Source organism: Grampus griseus (genome assembly GCF_964374135.1).
Source record: "Grampus griseus genome assembly, chromosome: 15".
In the NCBI taxonomy this organism is placed as follows: Eukaryota; Metazoa; Chordata; class Mammalia; order Artiodactyla; family Delphinidae; genus Grampus; species Grampus griseus.
The window spans coordinates 61,671,866-61,695,534 of NC_139009.1; the positions used below are offsets into that span (position 1 = coordinate 61,671,866).

At 47.2% G+C, this 23,669-nt stretch overlaps 2 protein-coding genes across 2 annotated transcripts; one reads left to right on the forward strand and one right to left on the reverse strand.

Annotated features, from left to right (window-relative positions):
- Positions 1 to 115: 115 nt before the first annotated feature.
- PRADC1 (protease associated domain containing 1) lies at positions 116 to 4,701 on the reverse strand. The gene is made up of 5 exons (XM_082672176.1): positions 4,487 to 4,701; positions 2,214 to 2,314; positions 1,579 to 1,688; positions 1,131 to 1,298; positions 116 to 905 (listed from the first exon to the last, which is right to left on the reverse strand). The coding sequence occupies exons 1-5, from the start codon at positions 4,551 to 4,553 to the stop codon at positions 785 to 787; spliced, it is 567 nt and encodes a 188-aa protein (XP_082528302.1). The 5' UTR covers positions 4,554 to 4,701; the 3' UTR covers positions 116 to 784.
- A 950-nt stretch (positions 4,702 to 5,651) lies between these two features.
- CCT7 (chaperonin containing TCP1 subunit 7) lies at positions 5,652 to 22,357 on the forward strand. Its single transcript, XM_082672805.1, has 12 exons — positions 5,652 to 5,789; positions 10,656 to 10,809; positions 11,676 to 11,782; positions 13,161 to 13,286; positions 14,156 to 14,208; positions 14,560 to 14,731; positions 17,941 to 18,105; positions 18,929 to 19,117; positions 19,750 to 19,847; positions 20,246 to 20,378; positions 20,878 to 21,084; positions 22,000 to 22,357. Exons 1-12 carry the CDS (start codon positions 5,784 to 5,786, stop codon positions 22,219 to 22,221), a joined length of 1,632 nt encoding a protein of 543 aa, XP_082528931.1. The 5' UTR covers positions 5,652 to 5,783; the 3' UTR covers positions 22,222 to 22,357.
- Positions 22,358 to 23,669: the final 1,312 nt, after the last annotated feature.

The following is a 23,669-nucleotide window of genomic DNA, read 5'->3' on the forward strand; positions in this document are numbered from 1 at the left end:
GAGCTGCAGCTCCCCAGTTTGGGTTCATCCCTGGTCTTGCCTATACTCTGCTGTGCAAATGTTTCTAAAGTCCAAGAGCAGGGCTCTTCTGAGGTCCAGTGTGGATCCTCAGTACCAGGCTACAAGATGAGGCTTTTGCTCAGGGACTGAACTACAGCTTCCCAAGTTTTTGAGCAGGAGGCTGTTGTGATCCAAGATTAGCAATCTGAGCACTGGTCCTACAGGGCCTTGGGCAAGTCATGTATCCTCTCTGGGCCTCAGTTTCCTCCCTTCAAAACAAGAGCATGGGACCAGATAAGTGTTTGAAGGCCCCTCCCACCCCTGTGTACTTTCACTCTAGGACACAGTTACAACCCTGATGAGAGGCTTTATTGCTAAAAAGTCAGTGAGGGTTTATTATGTAGTCCTCAAACACCAGCTCCTTATACCATTCCAGCAACTGCTGTGAAAGACCCTGGGTGGGGAGGCTGAAGCCAGGTGGGATGTGACAGGTCTCAGATGGCTCTCAGACCACCTACTGTTGGCCCCTTTAGTTCCAGACCCTAGCCCATAAGACCTGGGGCCTGGGTCTTGCCTCTTCCCATAGCATGAGACACCTTAGGAGCCCAGGGGGGGGAAGGCCAGTGGTGTGTCTTCCTTTAACTTAGCCAAGGCCCAAGCCCTTTTCCTCTGCCTGGCTCCCCCAGTCCCCAAATGCTATCCCCAAGTCCCAAACAGCAGAATTCCTGGATTTTCCCCTTCCCAGCCCAGAGTTGCTTATGGCTGGAATGTGGGACCAACTCTTCTACCAGAAGGTCCAGGGCGGTTGCAGCAGCTCAAAGGTGGGGATGCTGGTGACATTGACTGGGATGGAAATGATGGCCCATGGCAGCCCATGCTGTTCCAGGGAGCGGCGGATCATGTAGCTGGGAGAGCATGAAGAGAGGTGGTGATGGTCACTTTCCTGACACCCCATTCTGCCCCACTGTCCCCATCACTCTGGGAGTTCCAGAGCCTGAGGACTTTTTTGGCCCTCCAACCAGGGCATCCCAAGATGAGGCTTGTGGGTAGGGACTGGTGATTGCCCTTGACCTCCCCGAGTCATGGCACCCAGCTTGGTGCTGATACAGCCAGAGACAAAGAGCCCTCACCCATCTCGGCCAAGCAGGAAGAGGGCGGGGATGTCAGCTGTGCGCTGGGTACTGTCTTGGATCATCTCCACGTAGAAGCTGTCATTGTCAACTGCGTTGTCAGAGATGATCACTGCCCGCCCACCGTGCTCCTGCACCACCCGGGTCTTGGAGAGGAAGGAGCAGCCCCTGGAAGAGGTGGTGATGAGACCAAAGGAAAGGCAGGGTCCTAGCTATCCGTTCCCCAGACCACCACCCTGGGAAGATGAAAGGAGGACCTTGGAGGCTTTTTGATAAAGGCTCACAAGTAAATGGCCAAAGGCTTGGATAATCTTAAGATGTTTCTTAAAGACCCTTAAAAAGATGAATTATTTAAAAGCAGCTATTTCAAAGCATCACCACCAACATTGATCTCAGAATCTACCCTATGCCTGCCTTCCCCTTGTGCCCATGCCTGTCCGCTCCTTACCCCCTCTCCACCAGAGCGATCTGGTCCTGGATGAAGAAACCGTTGCTGAGTTCCCCGCAGGCCTCTGAAGGTTCAGCAGGGACAAGGTGAATCTGCTCATACCTTGTGTGCTGAAAGACATTTAGACAGGTGAGAGTGTGGGAAGACACACCTGCTTTAGGACTGGGCTGACCATCCCATCTTATCAGCTTCTCACAAAGTGTGAGGGAAATGAGGAACGATTTCTGTGTACTGGACACTTGAGCATTTTTACTTAATTCTCACAAAGGTCTGTCTACTCCTATCCCACCCTGCCTTTCCCAGACATAGGAAGGGAAGTTGGTATGGACCCAGAGAGGGGAAGTAACTTGCCTTGAGTCATGTAGTTCAGAGGTGGAGCTAGCAGAGCCCTTGGTTTTTCACTACTTCGTGTCCCTAAGAAGATAGCTTTTCCCTCTGTGGTGCCCAGGTCTGTATTATACCCAGAGGAATAGCTGGAAGCCATTCCTGGCTTTGTAGCCCCTGGAAGACAGCTGGATTCTGCCCCCTTCTCTGTCCCAGCACTCAGGTATGGGTTGAAGCCATGAGGGTCACCTCGGCTTAGTGCGGGGAATGTGGAGACAGGATCAGAGATGAGGGGGCCTCCCTGAACTTACAAAGATACCACCAAAGTCCTTGGCAGGCGTGGCAGTAAAGATGTATCGAATGTCCCCAGGACTCAGCACTTGAAAGTACAAATAATCATGGATGCGTAAGCCTGAAAGGTAAAATGTACAGGTGAGAAGGCTCAAGGGAAAAAAGCTGGTTCAGGTTCAGATCATGGACCCCATGCCTTCAATGGGGCTGGTTAAGGTCTGGGCCCAGAGACCCAGCTTCAGCCAGTTGGGTCCTGCAGGTGGGTAAGATAGAGGTCTCTGCCCTGGAGAGGATAGAGTTGATGCAGACAGAGTTAGTAACCCCAGAGATTTACAGCTGCTGCTGTTGCTGCTTACACAGGTGAGCCAGGAAGACATAGCTCCAGTGTTAACCTCTCTGAGGGTTAATTCATTCATCTTTGCTCTGAAGCAGACTTGGGAATTTCAAGATGGAGATGTGGTAGCCTACGTATAAAGCAACTCTCACCAAAACTTAAAAGTTGACTCTGGTTCCACTGCCATCCTCCTAGTCCAGCCACTATCATTTCTTGTCCTGGCTGTTGCAGCTTTTTAACTGGTCTTTTTTTTTTTTTTTTTTTTTTTTGCGGTACGCGGGCCTCTCACTGTTGTGGCCTCTCCCATTGCGGAGCACAGGCTCCGGATGCGCAGGCTCAGCGGCCATGGCTCACGGGCCAAGCCGCTTCGCGGCATATGGGATCTTCACGGACCGGGGCACGAACCCGTGTCCCCTGCATCGGCAAGCAGACCCTCAACCACTGCGCCACCAGGGAAGCCCTAACTGGTCTATCTTAGCCTCCATGTTTGCTCCCTACGGTCCATTCCCCCAATAACTGCCAGGGATTTTCTTAAAACATCTTAAAGCAAATATGATCATGTCACCACTTCAATACCCTTCAACGACTTCCCTTTGCACTTAAAATCTAAACTGTGGTCTGCAAGGCCCTGCTTGATCTGGCCCTCCAACTTCATCTCTTCCTATGTTCAAGCTACACTGCCTTCCTTTCAGTTTCTTCACATCTCCAAGGCTTCTTGCAAGTTCCCTCACCCTACCCCCACCTCTACCCCTTTATATGGCTCACTTCTATTCATCTACTAGGTCATAACTTAAATGTCACTTAGGGAAACCTGCCCTGTGACTGCCCTCCCCTTATGCCCATTCAAAATGTACTTGTTCTCCAATGACACTTCTAACATCATTTGTAATTATACAGTATTTGTAATTTTTTGTTTATTGTCTATCTCCTGCACTAGGACAAGGGCCTAAGTTTGTAACTTCATTCAATACTGTATCCACATTATCTAACATAGTGGCTAGGATACAGTTGGTGCTCAAAAAGGTTGTTGAATGAATGAACGGCTATTTCCAGCTCTACTGTGTTGAGGAAGGGAATTGCCAGAATAACCAGATATTTCTGGGGTGTGGATCTCTTTAGCACCAAAGTCTAATGATTTACCTGAACTTGAGTCCCTGGTTTCCTTAGCCCAGAGAGACTGAGGAATGTGAAAAGGTGGAAGCTGCTGCCACAGGTCTGTTAGTCAATCAACAAACTATCAAGTCGCTACTGTGTGCCAGCGTTGGGATGGATTGTGGCTTTTGCTGTCCTTTTCTACTGTCCAAAATCAGCCACCCGGTAGAGCTCCACTGGCTTGGCACTGGGCTACATATATGGCCTTTTATCCTGGGAGTGAAGACTTCCCATCGGGTACAGATACACTCCCAAGGAAGCTTTCCTGGATTAGCACTAAGCTTCCCCTCCTCCCCACATACATCTTTGCCTGGCCTTTGCATCTGCTGATCTGTGTAAATCAAGTGTAGGTATACACATGTGCTCACGTACGTATATGGGTGTATGTTTATGTTCTCGTGTAGGTGCAAACAAGTTGGGTGTGTACGTATGTGCTAGTGCCTGTGAACCCACGTGTAGCAATGTGTGGCCCCGTTTACGTATGTGAGTGCTCACGTATCTCCAGCTTGTAGTATCGCTAGTTGCTCCTTGTTCCTCGCCCCCTTCGCCACCTAAGTCAGCGCTAGTGGGGGTAGAGGGAGTCTTACTTCGACGTGGGGGGCTGAGGACTCACAGCCCAGTCTCAGGCCGCACACAGTTCATGTCCCTCGGGAACCACTACCCACCCACTCCAGGCGCCCGTCTCTGAATCTGCCCTGCTCCGAATTCGCGGGGTCCCCAAGGTGACCCGTGGCCCCCGGCCCGAGCCGGGCTTAAGCTGGACCGCCAGCCCCACCCTGAAGCGCAGCCCCGCCCGTTGCCGCTCACCGTGGGCCGCGACGCACGCGGGGAGCCAGAGCACGAGACAACACCAGCCCGCGGCGCCGGGGACCATCTCCAGGGCCCGGCCCGGCGCCGCGCTTCCTCCAGCCGCCCTGCTGCGCGTAGCTCGCCGGACTTCAGCCTGACAGCTGCTCTGGACTCCCGCCCCCAGACCCGCTTACGCCGCCGGTTGGCGCACCGGAACGAGGCCCAGGGCTGATTGGTTCTGACGCCTGCTCGTGTAGCCACATTTGTCGCCCCTGTGCCCTAGCCCACTTCCTATTGGTGGAGAGAAGTGGGGCCGAGGGCTAATTTGTTTTAACTCTTAACTGCAACTGCCGTCCCCGCCCCAACATTTCTCTGATTGGATTCGACTCCGCAGGACCTCGCTGGCTGGGGCGGGGGCGGGAGAACTGCAGGTGGGAGACCCGCAGGACTCGCCTCAGCCGCCGAAAGTCTTGGCCAATCAGCTCGTGAGGTCTCGGCCGGATCCTCCCTGTGGCCGCTTCGCAAGACGACGATTTACCTTCCCCTAGTTGTGTTTTCCTCCTTCCCATCCCCTCTTTGGGAAGGCATTCGTCTAGCGCCCAGGTGGTCTCCGGCGACCCCTGCCTAGTTCTACCGGCGCTTGCGCTCTCATAGTCAGTAGGCTCTGGGGACATAGACTGATGTACACGACCCTCGAGGAAGCGCTGGCCAGTGCCGAGCCAGAAAACGAGCATTGGGGCCAGGTGCCCGCGCCTGTTTATCTACCATTTACTGTACAACTGTGATTTTGGACACCTAACCTCTCAGCCTCAGTTCTCTCATCTGTAAATTGGGCATGATTTCAGTGCCATCGCGATAGCGTTGTGAGGGTTAAATGAGCTCACTTACGTCAAATTCTTACTCAGCAAAAGCCTATTCCGCAGTCAGCGCTCAATAAATATTTGCGTTTATTGCATTCCTTGGGCTGGCGTTTGAGGGGAGAAGGGAAATGGAATTAGAGTTAGTGGGCGACGCGGGCCGAGCAAGGATCCTACATGCTCAAAAAGAATGCCACCATCGAAAACCAGCGACTGACTGTTCCTTTACCACCACTTCTCGTAAGACGGCTGGCGGAAGCCCAGCCTCTGGCCCTTCTAGCTACGCCGACTCTGTGATAGCGAACCATAGAGTGGCGGAAGCGGCCCATCCCCTTCCTCTCCCTTTGCAACGGCTTGGCGAAGCTTCTGGGGGTTTCTCTGGCGCGGAGGATTGTGGGGTTGCTGGGCGGCCCGGGCGCAGAGAAGAGGAGCAGCGGGCCACTGAATAGGCTTCCAAAATGATGGTGAGTGGTGTCTTGCGCATCTGGCTCCATCCGCTGCCATCTGGTCAGTAGCTGGCGCCGCCTGGCCGGGGCCGGTCCAGTAGGACCTCCCCCCCCCCACCGCCCCCGCCAGCCTACTGCCTCGGTCCTTCCCCCGAGCCCTGTCTGTGGGTGATCCCGGCCCGCCGCCCTCTGGTGGGCCCGGGCACGGAGCAGGGGCCCTCGATGAGGGTTGTGGGGGGCTCAAGAGGAGGCTCTGGTCGGCCCGGCTGGGGACTGCAAATCCCAGGGTGCTTCGGGGCCGCGAATCCGCATCGGCCACCCAGTTTTCTGAGCCCCCATAATCATGACCTGGGTTAAATGACTGCGGGTTGATCGTGCATACGCGGTCGAGGCCAGCCTAGGAAGCTCTGGCTGCCCTGGAAAATGCGGATGTGAAGCGGGTGCTTCCTAGAACCTGCAGAGGCAGCATGGGGACCTTATGTTGGGCCGAGCCCAAGGTCTCAACTGTGGTCTCCCACTGCTCCCCGCCTGCTGCTGCGTAAATGGAAACAGACCTCTCGGCTCGTACTTTAATTAACTCACTCGTTCATTAAGCAAACGCATATTTATTACCTACTGAATGTACCAGGCTCTGCTGGTTGTCGGAGGTCCACCTCCTCAGCCAGGAGAATAGGTAGGGCAGATGGGGACACTGCATCAGAGGTGGGAAGACCCGGCCTCTGAGTCCGACCCTGTCTGCGCCTCCAGATGTGACATTAGGCGGCTTTTCTAGTTGGCCACCTAACTCTGGTTCTCGTTTTCTTAAGTTAGGGAGGTTGGTGAATCCTGGAGTGTCTCTGTAGCCCTCCTCCCCTCCCCGCTTCCACGTTGTCCGTTTTTCCATCTCAGCTGCAGATACCTTACGTGGGTCCCAAAGCACCTCGGTGGTGTCTCCTGAGTTGCTGTTGAACAGGGTCAGCTTTTAAGTGTTTGAAGCGAAACCCTAAGATACTGCTCCCTGTGCACTTGGCAGTTCACTCGTTCATTTTAGCCTCTCAATCCAACTCAGTTCTCTGTTCTTTTCCTGCTTCCTCAGCTTATCCCTGACCTAGTAGATGTCAAACTGACCCTTATGAGGTGTTCATTGTGGCCAAATGCCCTGTGAATCCCGCCTGTACCCAAGATAGAAGGAACCTGGCATTAATCTGTATTCCCTCTCCCTTTCATACCTCTAGTACTGCCTTTTTCAGTCCATCTTCAACGTTACTGTTCCTGAAGTCATCTTCATCTTGTGTGCAGAGGCAGCATAGTAGAGCAGTGGAGAGTAAGGGCTTTGGAGCTACACTGAATGCCTAGGTTCGTAACTAGCTCTGCCACTTACTAGGTGTGTGACTTTGAGCATGGTATTACATTTCTGGCCCTCAGTCTGTTAAAGGGGATTAAATGAATGAATACATATGAAGTGCCCATCAGGTAGTAACACTCAGCATGTTAGCTAGTCTGCTAGGTGGTTGCTTGCCTTTTCGTCCCTGTAATCCACCTTCCTGCCAAGGCTACCATAAGAGTTTTGGTTGGCCTTTAAAGAACTGGGGATCAGAACCAAGATTCTTCTGACTGGTGATAAAACCCTTCACCAAGAGGCTCCAGACCACCACCTTGGGTTTTTCCTGAACTGACATCTTTTCTGTTTCTTTGCTGTATTGACCAATTATAGTTGTCCTTTTGGTGTGTGAAACTTCAGTCACCAAGAATTCTCCTTGCTCTTATTGAATTGGTACTTGATATTCTGGAAGCCTTCTGGGATTGAGAGGTAAAACGGTTCCCCAGAAAGCTCAGTCTTTGGTACAGCCGTACAGAATGTATGCTTGCCTTTGTGGTGTTGAGCACTACATGACTTAGCATATGAACACCTGTTGTTTTATAGAGCGTCAAGCTTAATAATGCTTAATACAAGTTTTTAAGGAGGATGAAGAAGACGACTATTAAGCTGAAATTACCAAGGCTTCCATGGTACCCTTGGCAGATTACTGGATTCTGCTGTTGTTTCTTTACTTGAGTAAAAATGCGGTTGGAAAGTAACTTAGGGACAGAAGCTGGGCTTTCCATAGCAGTGCTTGCCCCCGGGAAACTGACAGAAGAGGACCCATCCTGATTGACCTGGCTTGGCTCAATCCAGCCCTGCCACCTTTCCCTCCTTAAATGATCTCTGTACCCAGCCTGCCATTTATGTAGGGCCTTTAAAGCGTAGGGAACTTGGGGACAACGTGGTGAGCTGCTTCCAAGCCCTCCTTGCTTTGTACTTAAGAATTTTCAGTGAATTTAGTATCACCGTGATGCCGATGCTTTTCCAAAAATAACTGACTGCCACCTTATTTCATGACTTGTATAAAGCATTTTCAAGTGTAGTTGACCCTTGAAGAACTCGGGGGTTAGGAGGTCTGACTCCACTCAGTTGAAAATTTGCATATGATTTAGTCAGCCCTCCATATCCGGGGTTCCTCTGTATCCGAGGATTCAACCAACCTCAGATAGTGTAATACTGTAGTATTTACTATTGAAAAAACATCCAGGTATAAATGGATCCACACAGTTCAAACCCATGCTCTTCAAGGGTCAGTTGATGTGTAACAGTTGAATTTTCAGCACCAAAAGCTTCTGTATATTGTTTCGTATGTGACCAAATCTAGGCATTCTACACATTGAGATTAGTGTACTCCTTACCTTTGGGAAGCTTGTACTTTAAGATGGATGGCAATATAAACATCGTGCTCAAGAAGGAGCAGGGAGTGTTGGGATCCCCTGTTCCCAATGCTCATGTTAACGGCTGTTGAGAAAATTTGGAAGAATGGAGACTCTGAGGAATTGCTGGCCTAGTGGTAAGCAGGTGGTTTTGGTAGAACGGGGCAGTGTGGCTCTTGTTGGTGGGGGTACAATTTGGAGGTAGAGGGAGAAAAAGTTTATAAAAACATTGGATAAGTTAGCCTTGGAGAGGTGAAAGAATCTGTCAAAGGAAATAGGAAGGGATTAAGACTCAAGTTGGTTTTTGATTTAAAACGTAGGGCTTCATCCGGGGCAGGGTTGGACCAGAGGTGACTTGAGGTTGCCCTGAGGAATGATTTAGCAGGACTGGGAGAAGGTGGGGCCTTTTGGGGGACACAGCTTTCCTTGTGAGGAACCCGAAGGAAAGCTGAGAGTATAGAGAAGCCATTTCTTGCCACCAAACCTGGGATTCTACCATGAAAAGGAAGGAATTTTCCTTCCAGTATTCTTTAAAAAAAAAAAAAAGTAATGTGTGATATGTTTGTTAGAAAAAGTTGAAACAAAACAAAATATCCAAGTGTCAAAACTTTCTTTACTTACCACTCTTACTCATTAGAGTTTGTTGTACATTTTTCCAGCCTGTTTTTATGCATTTGCACATTATATCTTGCCTCTTCTTACCCATTTTCTATAGTTGTTTTTTGTTTTTTTCCCAGTGTAAATTAGACTATGCCATTCCTCTGCTAAAAGCCTTTCCAGGGCTTCCCTTCTTTGTAGGACTAAAATCTAAACTCCTTACGATAGTCTGTAAGTGAGTAGTGACCTGGTTCCTGCCTGCTTCTTCAGCCTCATTCCAGTCTTCCACTTACTCACTACCCTCCAGCTACACTGGCCAAAAGAGTCGAATTTTTAAAGAAACTGCTCAGTTAATGTGGAGTCAGCCTCATGGGTTGCTCGACTTTGTAGTGTGTGAATTCCTGGCTCCTTTTTGTTGGGCTGAAACAGCCCTGTGCGTTCCTATGCCTTCCCTGCTCAAACACCTGAAGTACCCCCTAGGAGTGGACATGGGCAGTGATTTTCAAACTTTATATTGTAACCCACAGGAAAAAATAAATTTCAAAGCATAGCGTAATAGCACTTGCATAACTAACATAACAAAAATGTTGCAACAGTATTTATCCTTAATTTGTTTTATACACATAAAATCAGTCACAAATGCAGGGAAGACTGGGCCTGGTTCATGAGCTCATCTCTGAAGGCACAGGCTTGGATGCAGAGAGAAAGCAGTCTTGTGTGCTAAGCTAAGGAATTACTGTCTGCTAATGGTCACTGGAGCAAAGGTACCTAAGCAGGCGCTTTAAAATAAGCAGATATCCCTGTCTTCCCAGAGTTTCTAAAGCAGTTCCACAGATAAAGCCTCTACGAGAACAGTGACTGTTCTGGAAACCAATGCAAAATAGAGAAAAACTTGTTTAGGGTATCTGGTTGGAGATTAGTCACAAGGAGGCTTTATGGACCCAGCATGAGAGAGGGAAACATTGCTGTACAAATTAGATTTGTTGTCATTTTGTGAGGCGGACAAAGGTGCCATTTGTTTCTCTGCCTAGCCATTTCCCTACACTCCAGCTAAACATCATTGGTAAAGCTGTCTGCCTGGGCATCTCCAGAACAACATCTGAAGCTGTTAGCACCTCATGTTTTGCATCAGTGCCCCATCTACTTCTCTACGATTAAGCTCTAATGCAGATAAATGAATGCTTGCTGGAGGGTGAACACTGAGCATGGCCTGCTTCCTCCTGTGATGTGGCCTAATTCCTTAAAACAGGGAATAAGGTCAGAAGTTGAAAGGGCTATGCTTATGCAGTTGGGCACTGGAGAACACATTATTTGATTTGTTCTTTTTGACTAAATCAGTGCTTCTCAAACCATTTTCTGGCACACCTGCAAGTATGCTATCTCTGGAGGTAGAGGCAGTTTAAGGAATTGATATAGTGGATGGACAGTGGAGGAATGTGGTTTAAAAGGGCCTCCAGATATATTTCTGTTATTGGGGAGATGAGAGCATTTTTCCTCTCCCTCCTTAAGTCTTATGTAATGAATGATTATTTTTTTTAAAAAACCATTCAATTGCTCTTTCTTCTCTAGCCCACACCAGTTATCCTGTTGAAAGAGGGGACTGATAGCTCCCAAGGCATCCCCCAGCTTGTAAGTAACATCAGTGCCTGCCAGGTGATTGCTGAGGCTGTAAGAACTACCCTGGGCCCCCGTGGTATGGACAAGCTCATTGTGGATGGCCGAGGTAAGTCTGCAGAGTTCCTCAGGCCAGTTGCAGAAGAGGAGGCTCCCCCAGAGTGTTTGGGGCTAGCAGAGGTTGGCATTAGAAATCTCACTGCCCTTTTTTTTTTTTTTTTTTTGCGGTACGCGGGCCTCTCACTGCTGTGGCCTCTCCCGTTGCGGAGCACAGGCTCCGGATGTGCAGGCTCAGCGGCCATGGCTCACGGGCCCAGCCGCTCCACGGCATGTGGGATCTTCCTGGACCGGGGCACGAACCCGTGTCCCCTGCATCGGCAGGAGGACTCCCAACCACTGCGCCACCAGGGAAGCCCAGAAATCTCACTGCTTTTAAGACCTCTGAAGGATTGCTCACTGTGAAGCAGTTTCTTTTCAGACATTGTCCTGAATCCTGAGCCCCCTGGGAATATATGAGAGAAGCCTGGCTCAGGAGCCTGTTGCCTTGTAGAGAGATTTAGCCTAGAAACACTATGGAATCTTCCGGAGTTGCCTGTGGTCACTCCCATTGGATCATGTTGCCAAGACAAATTCCCCCTTACGTTTTAGTGTATTAATTCACAAGTGAAATACTAGGGTATCAACTGTTAAGAATATCTAAATGATTATTCATTCTTATTTTTTAAAATGTTTTCTACATCCAGTAGAGGTGTGCTCTTTGCTCTTCAAGGAAAATCAGGAGTTCATGGTCTTTGGAATGTGTGATTTTAGGTGGCCCTTTTTGCACAGAGCTAACTCTGTAAAAAGATCAGTTCATTCCCACCATGAGCCCCTCTGTCCCATCCCAATAATGTGTATATGGGCTCCAAGTCCAACTAGAAGACAGATTTTAAGAAAAGGTCTTTACATTTTTACTTTGTGTTTGTTCCTTTTAAGGCAAAGCAACAATTTCTAATGATGGGGCCACAATTCTGAAACTCCTTGATGTTGTCCATCCTGCAGCAAAGACTTTAGTGGACATTGCCAAATCCCAAGATGCTGAGGTAGGAAAATCAAGCCTATGTGTTTCAGTGAAACACATGCCTGCTTGCTCCTTTGCTCTCCTTTCTTTAAAAATTTTGATTTTATGTCTAAAATTATAATTTCACAAGTAATTGCTTGCGAAAATATTTAGGTGGAATTAATAGTCTTTTAAAATTCCTGCTGATCCACTGTGTGTGGCTGAGATCTTAAGATCAGGCCTGTGTGCTGTCATTCATTTGAATTGCTCGGTAAATAAATTAACCTTTAATCTCTTGGTTGCCTTATAAGATGGGGCTGGAAACTGTTTCCAGTTTACCTTTCTTTTTAAAAGAAAATATTTTTATGGTGGTAAAATATACGTCGCCTAGAACTTACCATCTTAACGTGTGCAAATCAGTGACATTAACTCGTCTGCCTTTTTCAAAACCATTTCTGACACTGTAGTCTTGATAATAAATGTTGAGAGAGGCAAGTTTGCATTTCAGAGTATTACAGATATGTCCTGAAGTTATATCAAAAGGTCTATTAGGACCCAGTAGCCTGTAAAACAGTATGGGTTATATAAAATTAAAGTGAGAAGAGTATAGATTTGATTGGTTAATATTTTCAACAAAGGAATACTTTTCTGTTCAGGAATTTGGTGGCTTAAACCCTTCGCCACAGTAACCATTTTTTCTCCCTGAAGTCCCTTATATTATACAGTGGACATAAGTGAATAAAAAATAAGTATCTTCTAAATCAGAGGTTAGCTAGTTTTTTTCAAAAGCTCTTATTCTTAAAAGAGAGAGAGAGAGAGAGAAAGCTCTTATTCTTTTCCTCCTTCATTAAAAATAAGGTTTAGATCCTATCATAGAAAATAGCTATGTAAGAAAGATTAGCAGACTAGTGATCTGCTAATTCCAGATAGTGTTTAAAATAAAAAGGACCTTAGCTGGTCCTTAGAGGTTTGTTTTGTAAACTCCTGTAGTATTTTGTGCTCCTTAAAGAATATTTATCTCATACCTCTTGCTACTATGGTTATTTGTGACATGTGAGCATTGTATTATAAGCATCTCTGGAACTGTCTTACTCATCATAGTATCTTGTCCGTAATAAATAAGTTCTTGGCTAATATACATATATGATTTCATATTCTGGGGAAATTTGTCCAAATCAGCTCTCTTTGGAGAATGGCCTGGCTGGGGAATTAATTTTGTGGCCCAGGACCATTTGATGGGATGAGTACCTATCCACCAACACCTTTCTTCTACTTGTTGCAAAAAGCTGTGCTTCCCAGAAAAGGCTTAATATCCATTTAAACAGTCCCCAGTTTAAATGGGTAGATTGCTTAAAAAGTGGAGTTTTGGAGCTTTATCCCTGAACGTGAGAAAACGTGAATTTACTGTCATCCTCTTCCAGGTCGGTGATGGCACCACCTCAGTGACCCTGCTGGCTGCAGAGTTTCTGAAGCAGGTGAAACCCTATGTGGAGGAAGGTTTGCACCCACAGATCATCATCCGAGCTTTCCGCACTGCCACTCAGTTGGTATGGGAGTGCTGGTGAACTTGGGCGCTTTGGGCACCTTTGTATTTCTCTTAGGATACTATCTTTATTGGGGTGTGGAGGGACTGGGAACAAGGTTCCTTGGACATTTTCTGAATTCTGCTGCCTAGGAATCTCAGTTCTACCATTCAGTAGCTTTTGACTAGGTATATTACTTAATCTCTTTAAGCCTCAGGTTTCCTGATAGACTATGATAATAAGCTCTTGGTGAGAGCTGTTTTTGTTTTTATCAAGTACTTCATGGCACATCTTGAGACCTTGCTTTTATTGACCTTTGACTTTCATTCTGTAACCTGGGGTAAGTCAGTTCCTCTATGCCTTACTTTGTCTCGTTACTATCTCTGTTTTGGGGTGGTGGCATTAAAACGAAATCATACATGAGAAGTAAGTATGAACGGATATCTTTTGAAAAAGATGGCTTTGAAAAGATACCATGTTTAACATACAAATATGTGTATCGTATATAACATACCTAATTAATATATAAAGTGCTAAAAGTTGTCACAGGTGCTGTTTGTAAGCCAGAAAATTTGGCCTAATTTAGTGTCGTAGTGTGTTTCCATTCATTTGTTTTAGTGTGTTACCTGCAGATCCAGAGCTGAATCCTGATGTACCCTGATGATTCTTCAGAACTATACCTACTCTACATTTCTAACTTTGGGCATTTTCTCAACTATAGAGATTTATATTTTTCTGGGCAGCTACAAGACTTAGAAATGTTGTTTCAGCTGTGGAGTAGAAATGCTTGAGATTTGGGAGCAGACAGATTAGGGACTAGCAGGAGCGATTGGGACGCACATCTCCAGTTTGTCTTGAGCATGAGAGACTCACCCAGCTTGTGTTCTTGGCAGGCGGTTAACAAGATCAAAGAGATTGCCGTCACTGTGAAGAAGGAAGATAAAGTGTAAGTTTGCAGTGAACTTTGTCAGACCGTTGACTTCCGTGGCCAAATTGAATGGAGAAGCAAGTGGAATCCCTGCATGGCCTGGGGCTATTTGGCTCTTGCTAGACCTCTGGCTGTGCCCCAGCCCATGCACTACAAAAGAGGCTGTAGGTTGTAGTTTAAAAGCTATCACTCATAAGGTCTTTGACTGCAAGTCACCGGCTGTCACTGATAATCTGCCCTAAAGATACAGAAGATGAAATTGTTGAGGGCTGAGTTTAGAGACTAGAACAGAAACTATCTCCACATTGCAGTAGAGTCAGGTAAGAGGGGCTTTCAAGGCCTGATGCAGGTCCCACCCTTGTGTCCCAGGGAGCAGAGGAAGCTGCTAGAGAAATGTGCCGTGACTGCTCTGAGCTCCAAGCTGATCTCCCAGCAGAAAGCCTTCTTCGCTAGGATGGTGGTGGATGCGGTGATGATGCTCGATGACTTGCTGCAGCTTAAAATGATTGGAATCAAGAAGGTTCAGGGTGGAGCCCTAGAGGTGAGCCTGCTGTGGCCTCCCTAGGAGGCTCTTGCTTTCACATTGACCCTTCAGACAGCTTGGTGTAGGAGAGCACACGGTACAGGAACAGAGAGAATGCATGTTGGGCTGGAAGGCAGACTGGAGCTGTTCCCCATACTGCTGCTACAGGCTTCTCCTGTAGGTGCATTTTGTAACCTCTGCAGACCTATATTTACTTGTCAGCAGAATGGAAGATTGAACTGGCTGATTTTAAGAATCTCATTGTTAATGTGGGAGGGGGATAGGGCTAGCTCTGATAAATTATCTAAAACCCTCAATAAATATATGAGAAGTACATTTCAGTCCATTCTTCTCCAAGTGATATGGCCAACCTCTCCCTTCTTTTATTCATTAATTTTGAATAGATAATACATAATTCAAACTGTTTAGAATTCCTAAAGGAAAAAACAAATGTCCCCTACACCACTCCTGCCCCAGATACAGCCACCAGTTAACTGTGTGTGTGTGTGTGTGTGTGTGTGTGTCCGTGTCCCCGTGTCCCTGTCCATGTCCCTCTTCTTCCAGAAGTACTCTGCATCTCTAAGTACAAATGTAAATATTGTTTTCTTAAACAACTGCTCACTTGTAATACATAGTGTTCTGCAACTTGCTTTTGTCTACTTAACAACATATTTTTTCACTTATTTAAATTTAAATAGAGACATGTTGGCTAGTGGCCACTATATTGCACAGCATAACTATAACTTTTTTCTTTTTTAACACAGAAGTATCTTTCTGGAAACCTTCTTTAATGTTGGTGTCTCCATGTTGGACCTTTCTAGTCTTTGGCCTGCTCTACTTCTTACTTTACTCTTCCTTGGTGACCTCAGCCTGAGGTGATTTGGACAGGACAAGACCTGCTTGAAATATTATATCCTGGCCCTTTACTTTTTGTTCTTTGAAGTCTTTGGAGGGACTTCTACCCCTCCAAATTGCATTTCATTCTGTCCACCTCCCTCTTCCTCCTGTCATGGCACATGTCAGTGGGATGAGGTTCTCTTTATATAATAAAGCTGTGAGGAATCTGGAGGTCATCTGAGCCATTCCCCATCTTCAGCCCCCACTACCACTCATGTTTCCGCCCATTCTTTGCATCATGGCTTGCCGACTTTGTCTTTACACACTGCTTTGATAGCAATATTCCATTTTCTCCTGGGCCTTCCTACTCCCGTAAACCCTTGAGATTAGACTGGCATTCACTAAACTAGGGGTCAGAACTAATCTTATCTGGTGAGAAAGCCAGGGGCTCCAAGCCACACATATGTTCTTCAGACTGTCCCACATCTCTTAAATGCATGTAAAACCCTTAACACAATACTTGACACACAATTCAGTAAATGGTGGTAGTAATTATTTACTTGTTCTCAGGATTAACTGAAAACTTCCTGATATATATCTTCAGCCTTTACCTCTCTCTTGAGCTTCACACTCCTGGATCTCACTGCTACTGAACTCATTATCTCATCCTCCAAACCTGTAATATTTTCTGTATTCCTTGACATAGCTGCTATCACCACCATTATTCAGTCACTCAACCCAGAAGTCTAGGGTCATCCTTAAAAATATTTCCAATTCCCCCCAACCTGTTGATCACTGTTGTTTCATTTTACCTACCAATCTGTTGTTTCCTAAGTCTGTCTCTTTTACTAGACCATTGTCCTGGTAGTGGTCACTCTTCCTCCAGTCTTGCATCCCCTAAGTCCATTCTATTTTTTGTTGCAGCGTGAAGTTCCCCAGTTTACACTCTGTGTGTAAAGCATTTTGGGGTTCCACATTGTGTACAGGATAAGAGTCAGGCCTTAGCAGAGCCTTTAAGATTCTCCTAAACTGGTCCCTGTCCTCTTATTTTGTATTCCAGCAACTGCAGGTAGCTTTTCATCCCGATTGCACCACACTGCCTCTGTCTTTTGGGAACATCTCTTTCTTTTTTCTGTTTGACTAATTTCTGCTTATCCATCTTGATTCAGCTCAGGCATCACCCCCTTTAGGAGGCTGTGGATTTGAATGATGTAGCAATCTGTTTCACCGATAGGCTACAGTATTATAGACTAGTATTGTAGATTAGCACTAGCAGAGAACATATAGGTCGTTGAACTGAATACACTATTTAAAAAATTTATTTTTTTGACGTATAGTTGATTTACAGTGTTGTGTTAATTTCTGCTGTACAACAAAGTGATTCAGTTATACATATATATGTATATATTCTTTTTCATACTCTTTTCTGTTATGGTTTACCACAGGATACTGGATATAGTTTCCTGTGCTATATAGTAGGACCTTGTTGTTTATCCATTCTATATATAATAGTTTGCATCTGCTAATCCCAAATTCCCAATCCATCCTCCCCCTTGGCAGCCACAAGTCTGTTTTCCATGTTTGTGAGTGTTTCTGTTTCATAGATGAGTTCATTTGTGTCATATTTTAGATTCCACATGTAAGTGATATCATATGGTATTTGTCTTTCTCTTTCTGACTTACTTCACTTACTGAATACACCCTTCTTTACAGAGTGGGAAATGACTAGGTTTTTTAGTAAGAAAGAGATCTGAGATTTGAACCTGTCTTCTGATACTGCTGAAGCCACTCCCAAGTGCAACATGCTTTCTATTATGCCCTGCTATTAAATCCACCCCACAGCAAGCTCTGTTATGGAACAAGTGGTATTAGTTCATATTTTGAGGGATCAAGATGGGAATAGCCACAATGATAGCTTGGGAACTGCAGGAAATTTCTGACCCTTAGGACCTTTTGTTTTCATCTCCTGGAAGGAGGAAGCACCTAGGCTACAGCACACAGGTATGTGTGTGCTCGTGTGCAGTACAGGTAGGGAGGGGTATGTGTACGTATGTGTAGAAGACTGGGAGGTGGGGAGTTGGGATCAAAGTTCATCCCTTGGCACCCGCTTTGGAAGTCAGTCTCAGAGAACAGCCCAAACAGGCCTTTACCATGCTTAGTCTCTGCAAGCAAACTGGTTTTCCTTATACTGAAGACACAACCAAAATATGCTCTGTATTTTTCCTAGCTTTTAGGATGATGGAAAAACTTTGTTACAACAGTGAAATAAAAACATGGTTAACTCTTTCAGGTTCACAGAAATGGACACGCATTATTAGTGCAGCACACCACTAACTTGATTTCATTTCATGCCAGTACTGAACTGTTGAACTGTTTGTTTTTTTAAACAGGAGTCCCAGCTTGTAGCTGGTGTTGCATTCAAGAAGACTTTCTCTTATGCTGGGTTTGAAATGCAACCCAAAAAGTACCATAATCCAATGATTGCCCTTTTAAATGTTGAGCTCGAGCTGAAAGCTGAGAAGGATAATGCGGAAATCAGAGTCCACACAGTTGAGGTAGGCCCTACCAGCTGGCAGTGGCATGGAAATGGGCAACATTCTGGGCCATAGCCTTGGGCCTTTGTGGCCATCTTAGGCTTAGCTTTGTTTCTCAGGTACCTTATGGGCTCCTTTCTCCTCCTATCCCCCTAAATATTAATGTCTAAATACTGGGTCCACTTCTTTTCTCACTCTATGCTCTCTCTCAGTGACCTGGACCTGAGGAGGTTTGGATAGGGCAAACATGCTGAAATACTATCCTCTGGCTCCAGGGAAGGGGCTTGCAGGGGCCTCTCAGCTATATAGTGAGCCCAGTATTTTGATTCCTCTTATTTGGGCAGATGTGAACTCTGCCCTTTCTATACTGGGTCCCGTGTTGCAGGGACAGGTGTGCTCCCAACATTGATATCACCAAGGCTGTCTCTGGAGGTAGCAGTGTCACCCAGCTGTAAGCAAGTATTCTTGGAAAATGTATCCCCAACACAGAATGGCCTTTGGGGGAAAGGGTCTTGTCATTGGTAACTCCATGGGTGCAGTGCCTCAGAGGAGCTAGAACTTAGCCGGGCTAAAGTAGGTCTCGCACCGTAGCAAGTGCTAGCTCTGGAGTAGCTCCTAGTCCTGGGGTTACTTTCTGCCTTTGTGTTTGAAAGTTTTAGGTGACTCTTAGGTTACCTTATAGGGTCCTTGTATATTTGGACTGAGAGGAGGCTCTTCTGTTTATCCCTGTTAATTCCCAAACAAATCAGTATATTTTAGTTGGCAGGGGTGTGTTATATTTTAACATACCACATAGGCTAACCTCCACTCCAAAGCACCCTCATCCTTTTCTGGGTCTCTTCAGGATTATCAGGCAATCGTTGATGCTGAATGGAACATTCTTTATGACAAGTTAGAGAGGATCCATCACTCCGGAGCCAAAGTCGTCTTGTCCAAACTCCCCATTGGGGACGTGGCCACCCAATACTTTGCTGACAGGGACATGTTCTGTGCTGGCCGAGTGCCGGAGGAGGACCTGAAGAGGACAATGATGGTAACCAAACTTTCACAGGCTGCTTCTTGGTCTTTGTGGCCCCAGGGGGGTTTTCACTTACCCCTGGTGTACTGGAGTGATTGGTATGTGAATCTAGACCTGTCTTCTTAACTCTTTTTGCCATGAAACACTCCAGTTCCAGTGTGTATATGCTCGGTATACAAGAGTTAATCTAACCAAACAAGTCAGGGAAGCTGATTTGTAAGGAAACCTAGCAGTAGGGCTATGATTAGCTGGCTAAACTCCAGGCTGGATGCTTCCGGCCAGGTTTCCTCCCTTTCTTCTTGAGCATCTCACCAAAGATGTTTCAGGTCTAAAGCACTGACCCTGACTTCAGTCGCTGGGCCCAAAGCACCCTAGTTTAGGGGAGGGGGTATTGGGTGAAACAAAGGGTCACCATCTCCTTTTAACCAGGCTTGTTTGCCCTTCATGTGTCTTAGTTCTGTTTTGTTTTCTCCTCTTCCAGAGGGAGCCTGGAGGTCAAGGGTGAGAGTGGGTCATCCAGTGAGGAGAGCTCCGGGGCACCATGGCAGTCTAACATGGGAATTGGCTTTAAGACTAAGTGGCAGGAAGCTCACTTCTGGCCTCGTGTGAGCCTTCACTGCTAGATGATGTTGTCTTGTGTTCCTCAGGCTTGCGGAGGCTCCATCCAGACCAGTGTGAACGCTCTGTCATCAGATGTTCTGGGCCGCTGCCAGGTCTTTGAAGAGACCCAGATTGGAGGCGAGAGGTGAGCAGTAGTCCTGGGCTCCCTGTTTGCTTAGCTCACGAGACTTGCCTGATGGCCTTCTGCCATCTTTGGGGTGTGCTGTATGTATAGCACATGCTATTATTCTCTTCTGAGGTCTTATATCTCATGGGGTGTAAAGAGCTCAGATATAGAGAGTGTTTTGGGAGGGAAGAAGATCAAGTTGGGTCTAAAGTCTGATTGCACATCTTTTATGCCCCTGTGGTACAACCAAGCCCCTGTGGTACCTTCCCAAGAACATGTCTTTAAGAGTGGGCTTGGAGAACCTTAGTGAGGAACAGAAGAGCAGCTGCTGAGTGTTGGGAGGACTTGGTAAGGTTCGAACACAGCAGGTTGGCAGCAGAAAGGAGTTCACAAATATGATTTGACCCTGGGTGTAGGTACAATTTCTTCAAAGGCTGCCCCAAGGCCAAGACTTGTACTATCATTCTCCGTGGTGGCGCTGAGCAGTTTATGGAGGAGACAGAGCGGTCCCTGCACGACGCCATCATGATTGTCAGAAGGGCCATCAAGGTACTAGGCTGGGAGCTTCCAGCCTGCACAGCTCACTCTGCCTCTTGAGCTGATGAGACCGTGGATTTGTGTGGTGATTCCTTCCCTGTATAACTTCTGTCCTTCCATGTGGGGCATGTGGGCCCTGATTCGTCTCACAGATGATAAAGAAACAGCCTCAGTCTCTCAAAATAAGTCATGCTGCCTTAAAAGCTAAGACTTGTTCTTGGGAGCAGCTGTGGAGCTGATAGAGTCAGCCATCCCAGGGATTGTGCCAGTGCCCTCAAGCTACAGGTGACCTTGAAGATGGTCAGAAACCATAAGGTTCACCAGATTGAAGTTGGGATGTGCTAGACAAGGTCCATGTCTGGGCTTCCTGGGGCTTGGGCTGAGGGAGGGAATGTGGAACCAGCCCTCTTTCTGGGCTGGAGGGCCTATTGACTGAACGGCCTAATTTGGCCAGGGCTGGAGCTTAGACCTGGGGACCCCTTGCATTTAGTGGTGGGTCTGGTCTCTGCAGAATGATTCAGTGGTGGCTGGTGGCGGCGCCATTGAGATGGAGCTCTCCAAGTACCTGCGAGATTACTCAAGGACCATTCCAGGAAAACAGCAGCTATTGATTGGGGCCTATGCCAAGGCATTGGAAATTATCCCACGCCAGCTGTGTGACAACGCTGGCTTTGATGCCACAAACATCCTCAACAAGCTGCGGGCTCGGCACGCCCAGGTGGGTTATTCCTCTCCTCCGGGTCCAGGGACTGGGTGGACGGGGCTAGATTCTGAGTGTGTGTTGTGCTTACTCAAGCTCTGTGTGGTCAGCCCAGGTGATAGTGCTGGAACCAAACCCAGTACCAACTGCCTGCCTCCTCTGAGGTCAGAAGGAAAGACCAGTGCTGGGACTGGTGGTTCCAGGGTTTGTTCAGTGCTTCTTCCAAGAGTCTGATCACTCCTCACGGTGCCGTGAGGGGAACCAAAGGAACCCTGTGGCCTTCTGCCTGGAAGCACATACCATGTGTACTGGGTTCCTTGGTGGTGAAGCACTCCAGGGCCCTGCTGACAGCAGTCCAGCCATGGCTCTACCACTTCCAAGTTGTGATCTCTCTGAGAATTTAATTTGTTCATCTGCTGTTTAGCAAATACTCATTTAGAGATGTTTCTTAAATGCTGTCTGTTAAATGCTCAGTGCGGTGATAGCAGCATTAAGTGAGTGACTTAGTTTCTGACTTGTGTTAGAACTTTAAGTAAGTCACTCTCTGCGTCTGTTTCCTTGTCTGTAAAATCGGGACTAATGGAAGCAGTGAGATGATGAAATGAGATAAGGGATTGGAAAGTGTTCCTCTTGAAAAGCCTGGTTTGACATACACAGTCCTCAGGTGACCTGAGGATGGGGCCTCCCTAAAAGCCAGCAGCTTGCCTGGGAGAGGGCCCGGAGGTCTTCTGTGGTCAGCACTTCTCAGGTTGGGGGTGGGGGAGGGGTGGGAAGAGGCTTCCAGGCTCCTGTTGTAATGCCACCTTCCTCAGGGAGATGCCAGCGGGTTCAGAGAACCTGAAGATTCCTAACAATCCGAGTCGTTCAGAGGGTGTGCAAGAAGAAATTTGAGAGCAGTTCCATATCACTTTCCCTCTTTTTCTGCTCTTTCAGGGGGGCATGTGGTATGGCGTGGACATCAACAATGAGGACATTGCTGACAACTTTGAGGCCTTCGTGTGGGAGCCAGCTATGGTGCGGATCAATGCCCTGACTGCAGCCTCTGAGGCTGCGTGCCTTATTGTGTCCGTAGATGAAACCATCAAGAACCCTCGCTCCACAGTGGATGTTCCCCCAGCTGCTGGCCGGGGCCGAGGTCGTGGCCACCCCCATTGAGAGGCACCCCAGCTCTCACTGCAGGCTGCCTGCAGGCTGTGCTCACTCTGTCTTGGTGAAATGGTATTACAAGGAAGGGGTAGTATTTGGCCCACTCTCTTCTCACTGGAGGTTATTTAAATAAAACTTAAAAGACTTAGAATTCATTTTGCAGATTATTTGGGCACAGGAGTTGTACTCATACATGTCTGGACTGCAGTTCACAATTGTAGCTTTATATGTACTCACCCAACAGGTAGAAAAGAGAAAATCATCTTCCCTCTTGGGCTGAGTCCTTCACAGCCTCTAGTCATTGTTGGGCAGAGTGTAGGTCCACTCTGCCAGGGGAGGAGGAGCTCCACCTGAGTAGCCCCTGTCTGGAAGTTTAGCTTTGGTTGTTTTCTCAGTCCTAGCAGTGGCTGGGAGGTGTGGAGTTGCTTCCTTTTCTTCTGACATCACCTTACATAGCCCTGGCCTCGCCTGGCTCTGCTGCCAGGGTTTCTCTGGGTTTGAGTTAAATGCATTACATTACCTTGTCTACCCCCTTCTACTTCCGTATTCTTTTGGCTCAGTCTTTTCATCCCTCTTTTTCAAGATCTTGAGGTTGAGGGCTTTCGGAGGAATGTTTCAGAGAGGACAGATCCTTTCTAAAGTCTTGTGACTTCTTAGAAGTAAGTCCATTGAGGAGGAGGCTGAAGGAGCCACCCGGTCTTCTCAGTTCGGCCACCAGTGGTCCTTTCTGCTTTCTTCTGACCAGAGGAAGTTTAGAACAACCAGCACAGATAAAATCAGCAGTCTGACTGCCTCCTTGTTTATTGCTAGTTCTGAGAGTTGGCCTGCAGCTACCTGTAATTAATAGGAAGCTTCTGCTCCCTAAATCTGGGAAGTGATTTTTTAAAAAATCTCTTGAGTTCCAGCCAAGTCAGATGAACTCAAAAGCAGAATGGGGGTGGTGGCAGGTCCAGACTTCGGAGTTTGGCATCCCTCCTAACTTGATTGTCTGTAAGTAAATTTTTTTCAGCTCTTCTACCTGTATAACGGTAATAGCTGACTCAGAGTTGTGGGGATAAGTTCTCCTCTACTTGTTTGATGCTAGAGCCACACACAGTTTAAGCCTAAACACCTGTTCTTTTTTCTGATTTTAAATGTTTCAAGACCTGAGTAATTAAATCAGTGGGGCAGCCCCATTTTGTAAAATGGGAAAGTTGAGCCAGACCATGATGGGGAACTGGTCTCCATCAGGCCAAAGTCGGATTGGCTGGCCAGAGCATCCTAAGGTTACCAAGCCAGTGAGGGGATGGGCAAGTGTGTGCTGTTCCTGCTATATTTGTGCTGGGGTTGCCCTTAAAAATGGCTTCTCCTGGCTAAGAGCCAGAAGGGACACCCTGAGGCTCTTTATCTGCCTGCACACACTGAAAGCTATGGCACGGTCAGTGACCTGCATGGCCTTCCTCCAGCAATGATGTCTA

What these genes read in the sequence shown, in the direction of transcription:
- PRADC1 (XM_082672176.1), bottom strand. Translation starts at nt 4,553, where the DNA reads ATGGTCCCCGGCGCCGCGGGCTGGTGTTGTCTCGTGCTCTGGCTCCCC. An exon ending in AGGACTTTGGTGGTATCTTT is followed by an intron (nt 1,689 to 2,213) that starts GTAAGTTCAGGG and finishes AATGTCTTTCAG; the next exon opens with CACACAAGGTATGAGCAGAT. An exon ending in TTCCTGCTTGGCCGAGATGG is followed by an intron (nt 906 to 1,130) that starts GTGAGGGCTCTT and finishes ATGCTCTCCCAG; the next exon opens with CTACATGATCCGCCGCTCCC.
- CCT7 (XM_082672805.1), top strand. An exon ending in GTGAAGAAGGAAGATAAAGT is followed by an intron (nt 14,209 to 14,559) that starts GTAAGTTTGCAG and finishes CTTGTGTCCCAG; the next exon opens with GGAGCAGAGGAAGCTGCTAG. An exon ending in TTGTCAGAAGGGCCATCAAG is followed by an intron (nt 20,379 to 20,877) that starts GTACTAGGCTGG and finishes TGGTCTCTGCAG; the next exon opens with AATGATTCAGTGGTGGCTGG.